General features: G+C 41.5%; 1 protein-coding gene across 2 annotated transcripts in view; it reads left to right on the top strand.

Moving 5' to 3' along the window:
- Nucleotides 1–16,857, top strand: part of LOC132980289 (cGMP-dependent 3',5'-cyclic phosphodiesterase) — a 145,380-nt gene that overhangs the window by 115,771 nt on the left and 12,752 nt on the right. For both annotated transcript variants that reach the window (XM_061046338.1, XM_061046339.1), the window contains exons 3-17: nucleotides 2,491–2,580; nucleotides 2,828–2,916; nucleotides 6,447–6,556; nucleotides 7,429–7,484; nucleotides 7,794–7,853; nucleotides 8,289–8,445; nucleotides 9,072–9,124; nucleotides 11,490–11,564; nucleotides 11,651–11,692; nucleotides 12,365–12,433; nucleotides 12,536–12,666; nucleotides 15,591–15,702; nucleotides 15,817–15,856; nucleotides 16,397–16,460; nucleotides 16,721–16,802. In XM_061046338.1, coding sequence (XP_060902321.1) covers nucleotides 2,491–2,580; nucleotides 2,828–2,916; nucleotides 6,447–6,556; nucleotides 7,429–7,484; nucleotides 7,794–7,853; nucleotides 8,289–8,445; nucleotides 9,072–9,124; nucleotides 11,490–11,564; nucleotides 11,651–11,692; nucleotides 12,365–12,433; nucleotides 12,536–12,666; nucleotides 15,591–15,702; nucleotides 15,817–15,856; nucleotides 16,397–16,460; nucleotides 16,721–16,802 — 1,230 coding nt within the window. The remainder of the gene's footprint in view (nucleotides 1–2,490; nucleotides 2,581–2,827; nucleotides 2,917–6,446; nucleotides 6,557–7,428; nucleotides 7,485–7,793; nucleotides 7,854–8,288; nucleotides 8,446–9,071; nucleotides 9,125–11,489; nucleotides 11,565–11,650; nucleotides 11,693–12,364; nucleotides 12,434–12,535; nucleotides 12,667–15,590; nucleotides 15,703–15,816; nucleotides 15,857–16,396; nucleotides 16,461–16,720; nucleotides 16,803–16,857) is intronic.

Genomic DNA, 16,857 nt, shown 5'->3' with positions numbered 1-16,857 from the left:
ACACATACTCACGCACTCACACACTCATGGGCTGGCAGAGATCCAACTTCATTATAACAGCACTCTGGCAGGCTGATTGAGTGATCAAAGCTAATCGCATTTAATCATATCTAATCATATGTAATAACCAACAGTGAGTGCTCAGGCATGACAGGGCTCTCTCTCGCTCTCTTCTTCTCTCTTTCTCCTCCCTCACTCCTTGACCCTCTCTCTTTCTCTCTCCACTCCTCACTCGCCCACTTCGTTTACCACCTTGTCTTTTGTCTTATTCTCTGTCAAAAACAAAAGTTAGTGCGAGTGAAGGCTAGAGGAGAAAGGGGTGTAATCAGTGTGTCCAAAAGACTGGAAAGATAAAAATAAAAGACGGGTTAACAGATGGACACCGTCAGTACGTTAACAGAACAACATGCCCTTGCTTCAGCGGTGAGACTTTGTCATAAAAAAAACTGGAAAAGGATGATCTAGCAACAGCTTTAACATTTTCCTCTTCTTTCCAATAGATATTCAGAACACAGTTTTTAAAAAGCCGCAGTGTCTTAAGCCTCTGCAATTTCTCGCAGAATTTCTTTGCTTTGATCAGATTTTGAAGATCCTCTCTCTACACTGCGGTTAGATGCAATAATAATGCAGTGTGATAACTGGAACTGGTAGGGCTTTAAGTAGACTGCACACAGTGTAAATATTCTTATGGTTTGAATTTCGAGCTGTCAGCTGGGATGTTACGAACGCTCTTCTGATAAAGTTGTGGTTGTGAGACGCTCCGTACGCAGGCTTGTAATGTGTGTAGAGGGTGGAAATATAAAAAGCTTGAGGCATAAACTCAATCTTGCATGACCTCAGAATATAAGCTCCCATGTTTACTCGGATCAGCTGTTCTTCCTCTGCTTCTCTATACTGCTTCCAAACCTTATCTGTATTAAACTAGACTCCTGTTTTGAGAGGAACCAAGAAGAGCACTTGAAGTAAACAAAGTGCCCTGACCTCGCAACAGATGAAATTCCTCTTTTAAGGTGTCTGTAATAGTACCTGTAGTGGTGTTTGTCTAATGGTCAACACCATTTACTCCCCCATTACGCCTCTCTGACATGTGAATGGGATGGCCTGTCATTTTTCTGCCCTTTTCTTCTTTCCAAAACAGAGAATTGGACAAGCTAATCCACTTTATCCCACAAGTGTCTGTAGTTTGGAGGCAAGGAAATAAAAGCTTTTTGGAATTCACAAAACAACTTGTGTTTCCCAACAACATGACTTTCCATTTTCTCCATTTGTACAGTTTGTTGGGTTTTTGCCTTCTTAATCTTTTGGAGGCCAGCTTAAATAGCTTTTACCATAAAAAGGTTTGGAAAACTTCAATCAGGAGAGACTTACAGTAATTAAGAGTGAACAATTATTTATTTAACGGTTTAGGAGAAGATAAATGTGCGATGTCTTTGGCGATTAGACTCCGGCATGATGTCTTCATGTACTCAACAAGGGGTAGGGAGGCCGACAGCAAGATAATACCCCCCTGATGGAGTCTAGACACTGGTGGCGGTGATGGAAGGATGCAGGATGTGATGAGGAGTGTACTTTGGAGGAGCTGGTCATGAACACTGTTGAGATGGAATGGAGGTGCCTGGGGTGGAGGAGGCTGATCACCAAAACAGGGAGACAGAGGGAGTGGAAAAGTTGACTGAAGGATATTGAATGAACGTGTGAGAGAATATAAACAATCTCTCTGCTTGAAAATGATGAGCTCCATTTTAAACACACCGCAGCCTTGACTCCAATAAGTATCATCATCGGTTATTTCCTTCATGTTGGTTTCAGCTGTGATGAGATCCTTCATGCTTGTCAGTCCTCAGGATCTTCTCATGGAGTGAATTTTGATTTGGAGGATATTTAATCAAAGCCAGAGCAGATAAAAATAGATTGGCTCTTGTTTGATTTGATCAGCCTGATCAGGAACAGGCTGTTATTATGATGGCCACTGCTCTCCTTCGACTTAAGTGCTTCTATCCCATCTTCAAGGAGTGCAGCAAAGATGGGAAAGTAAATATGTGTTATGTAATTTGTGAACCATGACTTTTTTTCGCTGGCGGTACTGCATTTGAATTTATGCATAATCAGTTGTTCCTTGCACCGCAAACTCTGCAAATGACTTGTCAAGTGTTTGCTTTTCATTCCGCCAAAATGAAACAAAAGCATTGCGTGTCCTGAAGAGACACACTAACTCCAGTAATCCCTGATGTATTTCAGTTCACGTTTAAGTGCCTCCAACATGCACAGATTGCGAGTGAGTTTATAGAGTATGACACAGTTTAAATATTGTTTTGCCTACACAGTCTGCCAAGCTAAATATCTGGGGACATGTTGTTGAAACATAAACCTTGTACACACAAAGAAAATGACAAAACTATAGCCAAGGCCCCAGGTTTCAGGAGCCGCATGTTGAGATCATAAACAAACAACCAAACAGACATAAGGGCATCTGTTTGTCTCCCTCCCCAGGATGCTTTGCTGCGGCTGGCGGCGGTTGTTGACGCGCGCTCCCTGCGAGCGGCCCTTCGAGACAGCATACAGGAGCTGCTTCCCAGCACGGTATTTGCTCACACACACACACGCACTCTCTATATTTGCACAAAAAGCTGAACGTAATTGACATTTCCTTGATTTATTACCTGAAACAAAAGCTTCCTGTTAATATTCAAAGCGCCATAGCCTGACATGAGACTAGGAAACAGAGGCCCAGGCCTGAGACTCGTCACTCTTTAACTTAATTACAAACTGATTAATGTTACAAATGAATGTATTATGTGTGTGTGTGTGTGTGTGTGTTTCATTCCAGGAGTGTGTATGCCACTACTTCCTGGAGGGAGACTCGAGGCTGCTATCTGAAGACCCGCCGCATGAACTGCCACCGGAGGGAAAGATCAGGTGTGTGTGTGTGTGTGTGTGTGTGTGTGTGTGTGTGTGTGTGTGTGTGTGTGTGTGTGTGTGTGTGTGTGTGTGTGTGTGTGTGTGTGTGTGTGTGTGTTTTACAAAAGAACATAGGAGAGACAAGGTGGGGACACTGAGGCTTGTCTGAGTAAAAAGCAGGTGTCAGAGGGGAAAATGTTAACCCAAAAAACAAGTGTGAGGGAGAGAGATCTCATTATTTTCTCCACATTTCCCTTTGTTTTCTCATCCCTTATCTCAATCCTCTATGATTAAAACTCTCCCTTTATCCCACTATTTTCCCTTCTTATGACACGTTCCTCTCTGTCTCTCTGACACGCTTGCTCCCCTCTCTTGTCATTTGCTATCCCACCTTCCCCCCTCACTGCATCAGCCTGTCGTTGCCCCTCCTTTCCCTCTTAACCTGCTCTGTCCCCAAAGAGCCATGACAGACTCGGCCTGCTGTGTTCTGGTCTCTCTTCTCCCCCTTCTCTCTCTCCCGTCCCCCCCCCCCGTCCCCCCGTCCCCTTTCCCTCCTGGCCGCTCCTCTTTTACTCTCTCACCTTCAATCGCTCTCCCCCTGTGGAAGCGTTGCACAGCTAATAGCCGAGGTGACAGCACCCGGGGGTCCCTCGGCGAGACATGGCAATACTCTTCTCTCTTAAGTGCTCTCTGAAGCTCTACAATCCTGGTGTGTGCGACTGCAACTACGGCCTGCGCACCGGCAAAAACCAACAATACATTATAGATGAAACTGTCTGTTTGTCAGACAAGAGGCCTATTCCAACACCTAATGTCACAAAACCACAGAATTACACACTAACATGCTTACACGGACATAAAATACACACGTAGAGCCAAGACCACATTTTTGCACACACACACACGCACACGGACACAAACACCTGCTCATACATACATTTGTCAGGGCTGCAGGCTAGAGGTACCGGGGATATTAAAAGAGCTACAGGGCACTTTGTTACTTTTCTCCTACCAATTCACCTGCTTATATAAGCCTGTTATCAAGACCTTGGCTCACAAACACACACACACACTCTCTCTAACAAGCATAAACACCCACACACACTCAGTGAACCCATCTGAGAGGCAGAAGGCCACTTTGTTTGAGCCTCGTTCCAGCCCACTCTCTAATACATACAAGCGCATTAACTGGACCTTGACACACACACACACGCACACAATCGCACACTGACAAATAAGTTCAGCCAACACAGCTTTCATAAACGTTTTTCTCTAACTATTTGTTGCGTACAAGATAACTAAAGCCTCCTAGCTGGACTTGGTATTGTTAGAAGTACTGCAAAAGAAAGACAAGCAGTCCAAGGTTTTAAGAAGTACAGAAAACAGTGATAAATCTCTCTGCCTCTCTCGCTTTCTGTCTCTCCCTCTATCCCATTATCTACTGTAAGCCCAACGCAGTCTCAGCTGGCCAGACGGCTGTTCAACACGAGTCTGGTTCTGCTCAATTTTCTGCCTGTTAAAAAGGCAGTTTTTCCTTTCCACTGTCACTTTGCTAAACGCTCATGGTTGATTATTGTTGGGTCTTTGTAAATAATATATTAAAGAGTACAATCTAGACCTGCTCTTCTTGTGAACAGATTGATTGATTGGCATTTTGGATTTAAATCCTTGCTTTCTTTCATTTTCCATCAACCAAATGACATATCACATAAGTAGCTAACTATCCGACTTACCATGTAGATTTAAATGTGCTGTTCATCACCTGGAAATAATAAGAATAATGAATGCATACTTCAGCAAATGACCTGAGTGTGTGCGCTCTTTGGCTAATGCTCATAACCACAGCTACGGCACAAAACAACAACTGTAGGTGGTCCACTGACTGATGCAGAGAAAAAGTGTGTCTTTTTTGTTCTCGTTCCCCAAACAATAACAACACAGCAAACTGCTAACACTAAATCAACAGCTTAAAATATGCTCATACATTATGAACACACAGATGATCAAACATATGGACAGGCACAAAGACTTAAAAAAAATCCTTAATAGAGCTGCTAATAAGTGCAGAAACTCAGAGCTGACCATGTTGTTTATGTTGTCTGTCATCTGCAAAACCTCATACAGTGGGTTAAATAGTACAAATACCATATTGCATACAATATATCTTAATAAATACATAATGATGTAGAGTTAAGTATTACGTTTATTAAATGCTCTGGCGCATTATCACACCATTAGCTGTTATAGGCACTGCAGTGATTCTTAATGATGGTTAAGCAGTTAGGGCTAATGGAGCTCATCATAGTAGAGGTTCAAGCGAGGGGACAAAGTCATTCCCATCCCCCTCATCCATTAATCACATGCTGATTTTTATGAGTGCAAACTCAACACCTACACACACATCTACTGTATATATTTTAATTTCCATCTTGGAGACTGTTATTGTCACTACTAGCTGTTGTCACCGGCCACCGGAGCACTGTAAACACACCGCCCACAACACAAAGCTTTTACCGACATGTCTTTCAGCTTGAGCCATACATTCAAACCTTGATCTTTGTATCTAATAGCCATGTCATATGTGGGTAGAAATACTTAATAACAGTATTTTCCAAATGCCCCAAGTTGTTTTATTTCTATTTGTTGGGCTCACTATAATATGTTCTTGCAGGGACTGCCGTTTTGAACCAAGACATTACACACAGGCCAAGTTGTATTAGCCACTATTGTAAACTACGACAGGAAGGTTTTCAGACTATTCCCCTGTGAGCAGAAATAAATGGACACTTTTAAATCAATGTACCACATAGAGGCTTGGCTGCAATGGTTAGAGGGGATTTCAGGCTTTGCGAGCATGTAATAGAGTGACTGCTGTTATGTGTGTGTGTGTGTGTGTGTGTGTGTGTGTGTATGTGTGTGTGTGTGTGTGTGTGTGTGTGTAGCTGCTAAAGGGTTCAGGTGATTAATATGTGAAGCACATAGATCATGAATTCACCTGTCTTTATGCATTAAAACATTCTCTTTCTTTTTGCCCTATGTTTCTGTATTCCTTGTAAGTGTGTGCTTAATGAAATGTGAAGTCACTCTTCTGAGCGTGTGTGTCTCGTGCATGTGTGTGTATTGATGTATGTGGTTTTTGTGTCTGTTGGCAGTAGTCTGTCCAGAACAAAGAAATCCTTGTCTCATATTTTAACATTAGAAAGCTGCCCTTTGTAATACTGTAGATATCACACACACAGACCTTCATCCAGGGCTTCACAAGTATCCAGCACATGCACAGACGCACAAAAATTGGCTGTATTGATATCATATAATTTTCCACTGAATAATGGTGTTATTCAGGCATGTTTTGGTAGGTGTCAATAAGACGGCTGTGTCTGTTTCTGCTGAGGCTGTTTTTTTCCATTTTCTCCAATTGTCTCACAAATCCCCTCTTCTGTCTCCCCAATGTCTAAGAGACGTCTCAGTCTGTTTCCCAGTCAGACTAATGTCCTTGAGGTGATTATTATTCTCAAACAACTCAAGCTCATCACGTTTCTGTTTCTCAGGAGTATTGTGGAACAGTTGAAGCGATGTCAGTGTGCCGGCCTCCCGCTGCCCGAACTGCCGGAGAAATACAGAATCTGCTTGGCTGCGCCGTTACCAGCGCACAGAAGAGGTGTGTGTAGTTTCCAAAAATATGTCTTTGCTTCTGCTGCAGTGTGTGAATGATGCTTGTGTACAGACAAAATGGACCAACAACTGAGTGTGTTTGAGGATGTGTGAGCGTGTGCTTGCAGAGGAGCAGAGAAATGGGAGAACGTGGGAGACAAAAAAACAAACCAAAGGAGGTTGGGAGAGAAGTAGCGAACAAGAGATGATGATTGTAGGGGGAGAGGTATAGTGCTGTGTGGGAAGTGGAATTGGAACAGATCCAGAAAAAAAAAAGCAATGACAGGTCTGTGATGAGGAAAAAGGGAGAAATTGAAATCAGTAGATGAATAGACTGCATTCCTTTTTAAATTAATGTTTTTTATATGAAGTGGAATTGAGAGAAGAACCTCAACCTGGACATAAAAAGTAATCAGAGAGACATTCTCAGGTACACATGCATAACGGCTCTGCACTCTGTGGATCAATAAATTCTACTGAACCTTTAATGATGCTGCAGAAAACGAAAGTTTGTTTACCACCGTGGTAAACACATCAGTCAGTTTGTTTGTTTATCGGCTGTCCTCACATGCAGGAAACTTACTGTGTCCACAAAGATCTGCTGTCGCTCTCTGCTCGAGTTCTAGTAGAATAATAAATGAAAGAGAAGAATAAACAGTGTTTTCCTAGGAAATTAGGTTTGTTTATTTTCTTGGTCATTTCCATGCATTCTTTTTTTCTGACAGTGTTACAACACTGAGAAAGAACAAATAGGACGAAGAGCGAGACAGAAGTACACAGATGTAAAATTAAATGATGGGGATGAAAGGACCATGAGTAATTTTTGTCCGCATCATCCAACACGTATTATGAATCTTCTTTTTCTTTTGTTTCTTTTAGCTGTTGTCATTCCCATCCTGGACCAGGAGAGGAACAAAGCCATCGCAGTCTTACTGGTGAGTCCTTGAAGCAATGGACCTAGAGCCGCAGTAGATGTGTTTTCTATTATGGAGGAAGTACTAACCACTGACTGTGTTATAACCTCCTCTTCTATAAAAATGTGATATTATGCCACCTGACATACATGGCTTCATCCAGTGTAATTCAACATTCAGAATTTAATCGACCCCAACAAAGACTGCAAAGCCTTCCACGGTCAAGCTAATGGACAGTTTACTTAAATGAACTGCGTGTGTGTGTGTGTGTGTGTGTGTGTGTGTGTGTGTGTGTGTGTGTGTGTGTGTGTGTGTGTGTGTGTTTTGCAGGTTGGCTGTAGTCCACTCTCTGATCAGGATGAAGTGCATCTCAACATGCTAGAAAAACATGTAAGCTCTCTTTTTCCAACTATTTTTGGTCACATTATGTTTAAAAAAAGTTTGGCAGTTTCTGTAAGAACTCGCTCTTTGTTTAACCAACACATGTTGGCACAGGGCCACCATCAGGGAGTTTTACACAAGCAGTAAACACAACCTGTATTTACTCTACAAGATGTTATCTATGTGTATTAACCAATAGAATAATGTTTTTTATAGATGGCCAGCCAGCCAGTAAATAATGCTTCACCTTGTAAAAAAAAAAAGAATTAAGCTTATAAACTAACTTAACAGTCTCATAATCAGAGATTGATCTTGTGTGAGATATGGAGAGGTTACTATTCATTTTTGTAAAAAGCATTCAATAAAAGTTGATCAAATTTAATAGTATCTGGTTGGATGATTTTTTTTTCTCCCCTCGTTTCTGCTCACTTGGATGATGTCAAGGCGTCAGTGGCGTGTGTGCGAGTCCGGGCTGTTCAGTCGTCCTACCAGAGGCCCCCTCCCAGCCCCTCTCCCATACAGTCCCACAATGCACTGCTAAACCTCAACGTCTCAGACCAGGACTACTGCGAGCTGGACCGTAACATCCTACAACTCTGTGGTATGCACACACACACACACACACACACACACACACACACACACACACACACACACACATCAAGGCGTATGTGAGGTGAGGTATGTTAATAGGGGTAGCCCATCTGGATAAAAAGCTCTATGAATATAAATGATGGACTCTGTCAGTGGCATGAGGAAAGTGTGACAACTCCTGTGTAATAACACTTAGCAAAAACACAGTTTAAAATCTCATGCATAATGGAAGTGAACTTGCTAATACCGCTCCTGTGCACACACACATATACAATGATGTTCTTTACTCCCTGTTATCTCTCAGCAAACATGAGCTGCCTTCAGTCTCCTCTGCCTTGTCTCTCTGCCTCCTCATCCAGCTTTTTGCTTCTGGATTCATCTGCAGTCCACGCAGCCCTCATCCCTTGTCTTTTCTTGATTATTAGTCCCTCTGTTAGCTAGTTCCTGTTCACCCTTCTCCGACCTCGCTGTCTCAATGCATCCCTCCATGGATTGCTTTCTGTCCACATGTGTACATGCTCTGCATTCTCTGTCTTCCTTAACGACAATGTGCCCTCGCTGCTCTCTTCTCCCCCCCCCCCCCCCCCCCCCCCCCCCATCACTCACTTCCTCTCTCCCCTTTTTCTCTTTTAGGTGAGCTCTTTGACCTTGATGCAGCCTCTCTCCAGCTCAAAGTCATCAATTATGTAAGTGGTTGAGATCACTCATCACACTCCTTCACACACACGGACACAGAGCTAAAGACGTACTGTACATACAAAGTATGAAATCCTTCCAAGTGACCTCTTCCCCTCGACCTGTCATTACCCATACCTGAGGCGTTTTATCTTCATCTCCACAGCCTCTTCCTCACTCTCTCTCTCTGGATATATGTATAAATACAATCTGTAAGTGAGCTACATGTGCAGAAAATCTGACAACAATGTAAATATATGGAATTATTCATAGATAAAGAAAATGGAAGATAGAAAGCGGTATAATGGAATAGAGGAGCGAGAGTTGAAGGTTAAACGGCATCAAAGGGACAAAACCTGAGTCCAACAGAGCTTCAGAGCAGTCTTATGGGTTTGTGCACATACTTGAGAACGAGAGCCTTTTTTGATCCTACTTGCATGAAGGACATGTTTTGTGTTTTCTCTGCAGTATTTTGATGGAGCAGGAAATAGGGTCTGTGTTTTTCCTAACATGAAACATCAGGCACATTACGTTTTTATTGGTGCCAGTGTCTCAGTTGGAAGGAATATCTGATTAAATTGTCTGTTTGTGATCCATCTTAAAATGAAATCTTAATGCATTTTATAGACCAAATGATAAGATATTTGTGATGTGATCTGCAGTTTATGAGTCTATAAACCATTGTGAGTACTAAATAATTTATTTTGAGCATATCTGTTCTCTTATATCACTACAGCTCATTATTTTTCTCATTCATAAGAGAGAGTCTGTGGAACAAATGTTTTTAATTTTTCAAAAACCAAACACAAAAACTGTTGACTCTTTTTAATGAATGACTTAACTAAAGGGATTCTTGTTTAATCAGCATGTAGTGTCTGCCTCTCTCTTGTTCCTCCCTTCATTTTCTACTTTGTCTTCTTTCAACATCAGAAACTTAATTATTCACTCAGTGGTCTGTTAATCATCAGTGTCCGACTGGAGATAGAGTCTTTGGGAAACATGTTGTACAGCATACTGCTACATTAAGAATTCATGTTGAAATGTGTCAAATTAAAACAATCATCACACATCAGAACGGCCCCTGCACCTGTGCTACACATGCTGTGCAGTGAGGTCAAACAACAACCCTGCACTAGTGCAGGCCGCATGTAAACATCTTTAAACCTTGAATCTGCACTATTTTTCCTGCATCTGAAGATGAGCAGGGAGAAAAGACGTGGCGGTGAAAAAGGCTGCAGGCGTTTTAGGATATATTTTTGAATCCAACATGATTTTTTTCGCCTATTTATTGTTGGAAAAGGGTGGGGGCAGGAGGAGGAGGAGTAGAAGACTAGGGAGGGAGGAAGAGGAGCTAGAGATTGTTGCTTGTGAAGAATCATCAGTTTGGTGTGAAGAGCTTGGGGCGGCTCTTATGGGATTAAGTACATTTGGGAAAATGGGGTTGAAGAGCTTATTATTATATGAGGGCAGCGACATGCTTTACGTGTATGGATGTCTAAGCTCTGTGTGTGTGTGTGTGTGTGTGTGTGTGTGTGTGTGTGTGTGTGTGTGTGTGTGTGTGTGTGTGTGTGTGTGTGTCTGTGTGTGTGTGTGTGTGTGTGTGTTGGGGTGGGGAGTGTTTTGGCAGCGCCTGGTGTTTATCCCCATCCTGCTTGTTCTCCATCCAGCTCTTTGGATTACAGAGAAGAATGTCATGCGAGGAAACGCCGCTCCTATAACTATCTGTGGTCTTCTGCAGGTCTTACTGAGCACAGCAGTAGAGAAAGTGAACATACACACACCTTCAAATTTAGTCTTGACACTATTCACAGAGAGGGATTCATACACACACCAACACCTACATGATGTTTTGAATTTTAATGATTTATTATGAGAGAATTCTTCGCATTTATAGAAACACATTGATCTTGAGGTAAAATTAGAGCAGGTTTCTGTTATTTACAACAAAAAATTATATTTTGACGATATGGTCACACATTAAGAAATTATTATAAACCCACGCCCTTAAAGGAATATATGATTATTAACTTTTTTCAAATATAGTTGAATAAGTATCTCAGGTTAAAGCGGGAAAACTTTGAAATGGGTTCCAGATTGTATTACATGAGCTAGTTAATTTGTGTTTAATGTAATTAACAGTAATGTGTTTTATGCTAAGTGTTGGTTTACACCCCTGCAGGGAAATGATTGAGATGAGATTGGGATTTTTAGCCCCCAACCTCGCTCCAGTTATTTTCCACTGTCCACTTCTTCACACCTCGACGTTGCTCCAAGCAACCTTTAAATTGAAGCTGTAAAAACCAATCTGACTGAGTGATGAAGATAAATCTTAGTAAAAGTACAACAAGACTGATTCTGTGTTGTGTTCTTCTTCAGCTCCAGCAGCAGACTCACTCGCAGTGCTGTTGTTTGCTGCTAGTGTCCGAGGACAACCATCAGCTTTTCTGCCAGGTATTTCAGTAATGGTTCATTCACCAAAAGGTCCAATGGAAATGTACAATGGAATAACCCTGGCCTTCGCGATCTGTCATCTTTAGGTAGTTGGAGACAAAGTCCTGGAGGAGGAGATCAGCTTCCCGGTGAGGCCAACTTACACCCTCATACCTTCATTATGTCAGTTTGTGTTACTTTTCCCCTGTCATGTAATCAGCCCATTTGTTTTATTCCTTTACTTGTTTCATGATTCCTTCATGCAACCACTTGTGTTTCTCACACTAGGGGCCATAAAGTGGTACGCTAAAAAGAATGCAAGGAGGTTTTTTGTAGTTTCTAACAAGTTTAAGTGTTGTCACCCTGTGTGTTGCTTTCTTTGACTGACACTATAGAGCAAACCTCCCACATGTAATCTTTCATAATCCCTGGCAGGGGTTGTAATTAAGAAATTTGGGCAGAATCACTTCCTCTGGGTTGCTTTAAGTCTCCTGTATCCCTGCTCGTAGTGCAGACATAGCATTTTTAACGGCCTTTCCATTATGGAGAGAATATACTGTCTACTCAGGGTTTAATGATGTGTGAAATCTTGATAGTAGTTGGTGTGTAGAGATATTGTGACACACAAAAAAACACGTTTCAGATGGGGCAATTTGTGCTAATCTAACAAGGGAGGTAATAGACCACTCGAAGAGAATTAATGTAAAGATATATATTCTTTCAACCGTTCTACTTTCTTATTTTCTCTCGCACTCATTACAGTGTTTTTCTTTACCTCCCTCAATTTTCTCTTTATCTCTTTCCCTGTCTCTTCCGTTCAGCTGATGTTTGGACGCTTCGGACAGGTTGTAGAGAAGAAGAAGTCTATCACTCTGCAGGACATCAGTGCTGTAAGGAAACTATTTATTTATTTCTTATCTATCTGTAGTGCCTATAAGTCTTTTTATACTGTTTTTGTACTGAACAGGTTTTCCTGCCTTTCTTCCTCATAGGAGGAGCGAAGGCAGCTGTCCAGTATGCTGGGCTGTGAGATTTCCTCCATGCTGTGTGTACCAGTGGTCAGCAGGGCTACCGGTCAGGTGGTGGCGCTAGCGTGTGCCTTCAACAAGCAGGGCGGGCAGAGGTATGTTTATAAAACACTGTGCTCATACAGTACTTTGTTTCCTGATTCGTTTTTTGCACATCCAGTTGAATTCATTTTTTATCTATGCCAAAGATGACTTAATGCTGAAGTGTGTTTAAAATTCTGGAATGTCAGTGTGAAGATGATTTGGCTTTTCTTAAATCCTTCTGACTCATGCTAGATTCAAAGATTTATCTGGCAGCAGCTTACAGTAATGTTGGGATGGATAACCTGATTGGTTGAGCTTGGCAGTCGCTGGCGGAGATTTGTAGAGTTTAGAGCAGCGGAGAGTGAGCTGCTGTTTCTCGTGAAAGCTGCTGCTAACCAGCAGGATGTGCCACTCGCTCCACCATGGAAGGCTTTGTACCCTGTGTCAAATCGGCCAATCTGTGTGTGTGTGTGTGCGTGTGTGTGTGTGTGTGTGTGTGTGTGTACGCGTGTGACCATGCAGATGGCTATGTGATGATCTCGAGTCAGGTCAAGAATTCTAGCAGCTGATGGCTTGGATGCAAAGTTTGGCACCATCTATTGGCGTGTGTGTGTGTGTGTGTGTGTGTGTGTGTGTGTGTGTGTGTGTGTGTGTGTGTGTGTGTGTGTGTGTGTGTGTGTGCGTGTTTGTTGCCAAGGTCAATGCTAATATTACCTGAACACAGATTTACTGATGAATGTTAAAATTCTCTCCTGCTGCATCTGTGCCTATGTATTTGTTTAAAAAACTGCTATCTATCTATCTATCCCCATCTTCTGTTGAGGCAGTGTGGGTCTCCAATCATGGTCACTTGCATGGAGATTAGTGTATTTTACCCCTTTTTTTTCCGAAACACAAATTACACACACACACTACGCACACACTGATTTTACACACACTCTTTCTCTCAAATATAATCCATCTGCTTTGCATGCTCTCTCATTCTCGCTCTCTCTCTTTCTATTTGGGATCACGTCCTATAATTTCGCCCTCTGCGAGTTGCAATGATGACAGAGCTGGCATCTCATTACCATGGTAACAGCAGCCGGATTATTGTTGCAACTGTGCTTAAGATGTGATAAATCTCTCTTTTGCTCCAAGCACAGTGATCACAGTTTTAGTAGAGACACATATCGCAAACATAAGATCCCCTGTCAGAAGGATTGCATATTCATGTGCATGTTATTTTATTTCTCCTCTCTGTCTGGCCTCCTCAAAGTGATACCTAGCCTACGAAGCAGGTGCATGAACAAACACAGATTGTGATGTGAGTAACAGGTGCATAAGTCATTGTTGTTGCCAGAAGACAAAAACTCACATTCCCAATTGAATCTCGCTTCATGCAAAGAGCTTCTTGACACAGCACAGTTTGGTGTTAGAACAATAAGTAGAAGATTCTTTAGATGATATACAAACCATAAAGTTAAGCAGGCATGTAACACTTGCAATAGCTGCAGAAAATACACTTGATGGAGTTTTATGTAAAAAAATAAGTCAGCATTGTTATGCTATGTGTTACTGAGGACTGCAAGGGTCTTTTTTAGTCTGTAGCTTTGAAAACAGCAGCCAGTTATTTCGGGGTCATACAATAATAAATGTGTTCTTGATAAATGCCATTTTCTGTGTGGAAATAGTTAATTATTTCTGTGTGTATCTAACTTCAGGTCCTAGGAAATGGACACCTGCTGATTTCCATTTCAGCTGCAAATAAGGAGACCATTTTATTTTGTCACTGCAAATAACTAGCTGGTACTTTGAAGCATTATTCTCCAGCTTGACTCATATTTCTGAATTCCCTGCTACATTTCATAGAGGATTTGTTCCTCTGGTGGGAGAGTGAACATAAATGCCCTTTAACTGAGTTTCCCACGCCTTTCCCAAGCCTGGTCAAAATCCTGCCTTCTTTTGCGAGGATACCTGGAAGTCTAAGCTCAGAACCGTAAACCCCTTGAGCTACACACAACTCCTCGCATCCGCACAATAATGTGCCACTGCCCTCTATAGGCAGTGAGGGGTAACTGCAGGCAATTACTGGCATGACTGAAGTCAGTGCGGATAATTTAATTCATCTGTCTTCATTTGGCAGCTTAATGCTGTCAAGTTATGGCATCATTTAATTTTAAAGGAGAGTGATGGACACATTCAGCACCTGCAGGAAGCCAGAGTGTGCTTCTGTTTCCAATCATTTAGACATATGATAGATACTTTCCCCTAGATTCACTTTAAAACTATTCTAGTTTTTACATAATAACTATAGAGCTCACTTTTCTTTAAAGGGCTCAATTAAGGTATTTTTCAATCAATCAAGGAACTGATAACTTCTCTAAATAATACATGAATGGTTCAATATTTAAAAAATTGTACCAATAGAAGTTCTTATATACTTAGGCCTTAATCAAATAGTATTTGCAGTAACAACAGTAACATCACTAGTGCTTTATTGCTTCAGTTTTGTATTTAAAATGTGTATATGACATATTTATTTTCAAATAAATACTTTAATTACATCTATAAAATGTCATAATGAGTGGACTGTTAATAGTTCAGCCTAGATAGCAAATATTTCTCTCAGAAAGTTGAGTATTTACTATAAGAGCAGTTCTTGAATTAATACACTGAATTATCTGAAAAAGTCATTTAAAAATTGTCAAAAAAAGGGTCAGCATCCTAAACACCAAGGTCATGTCTGGTTGTAACTGACCCACCACCCAAAGATATTTAGTGAGCAATTACATTAAATATTTAAAGAAGCAAATACTCATATTTAAGAAGCTAGAACTGGAGAATGGACGGGTATTGTGCTCGGAAAAAATAAATAATCAATTATGTAAAAAGTTGCAGAATAATTTCCTGACACATTTATAATGTGTGTGTATGTGTCTATGTGTGTGTGTGTGTGTGTGTGTGTGTGTGTGTTTCTGTGTCTTTGTATGTGTTTGTGACTTCCTCGCTGCAGACACACAGAGGCAGATGAGCATGCAATCCAGCACTGTTTCTGCTACACTTCAACGGTCCTCACATCAACTTTGGCCTTCCAAAAAGAACAGAAACTGAAAGTGGAGTGCCAGGTACTGCACATGAGAACACAAACACACTCGCACATGCACTCTGCATCACTTCCATAAATATACTGTACATGAAGCTTCCTTTTGAAGACCTTTTTGCACTGTTTCTCCACATAGGCGCTCTTACAAGTGGCCAAGAATCTCTTCACACACTTAGGTAAGATTTCCTCCTCTGTCTGTCTGTCTGTCTGTCTGTCTGTCTGTCCGTCTCTGTGGAGAAAAGGACATGGTAGTTCAATTTGTGTTAATGTTTCGTGATTTAAGTGACCGCCAAGTGAAACAAATGGCGCACATAATTGAATAGGAAATTAGCAAACCAAAGGTGCTTACAGACCAGATCGTAACCATAAAATCAGAAGGGCATTAAAAACGATGGCTCCACCTCTCTATCCTATTATTACAAGGTGGATTCTTATCTAACAGTGAGCACCAACAGTAGAAGAAGTCATTGATGGTTCATCAGGATGTGGGCACAAAGAATTGATCTGCTGGTAGAACAAATTGCCTCTCACTGTACAGGTCGCTTGACTGACTTGATTACAAAAGCTCTTATCAGCATGTACAGCTGATCCACTGACGCTCACTGTGTGATCTGTGTTTCTGTCTTCATGGGCTTATTGCTGTATTCCTTTAATTTCCTTTTGCTTTATTTCCTCTCTCATCCCCCTCTCTCTCTCTCTCACTCTAATTCTTTCAGATGACGTGTCGGTGCTGTTACAGGAAATTATAGTGGAGGCCAGGAACCTCAGTGATGCAGAGATGTAAGCCCTCAGATTCTTCTTCAAAGGGATTTTTCAACGTGTGTTTGAAAGAGACTGTGTGTGTGTATGTGTGTGTGTGTGTGTGTGTGTCTTTATCTCCATTTTTAAAGGCTTACTTGGCAATTTGCTCCTGACTGACTTGTTGCATTTTAATTAAGATTATGAAATGAGATGAAATTAGTTTAAACACTCTCATTTTCCCTTCCATGCTCTGTTCTATATTGTCTCTCTGAATCGGTTTTTCTGTGTTCCTTTTTCAGCTGTTCTGTGTTCCTGCTGGATCGTGTCAGTCATGAGTTGGTGGCGAAGGTGTTTGATGGGGGCGTGGTCAGTGATGAAGAGGTACATTAGACAAGCACGCTTTTAACCTGTTTGTGCTGCTTGTTTTCCATAATAT

This window comes from Labrus mixtus, chromosome 9, assembly GCF_963584025.1.
Source record: "Labrus mixtus chromosome 9, fLabMix1.1, whole genome shotgun sequence".
Classification (NCBI taxonomy): domain Eukaryota; kingdom Metazoa; phylum Chordata; class Actinopteri; order Labriformes; family Labridae; genus Labrus; species Labrus mixtus.
Note: the sequence above shows the minus strand (reverse complement) of the source record. Positions and strands in the feature narration are given on the sequence as shown.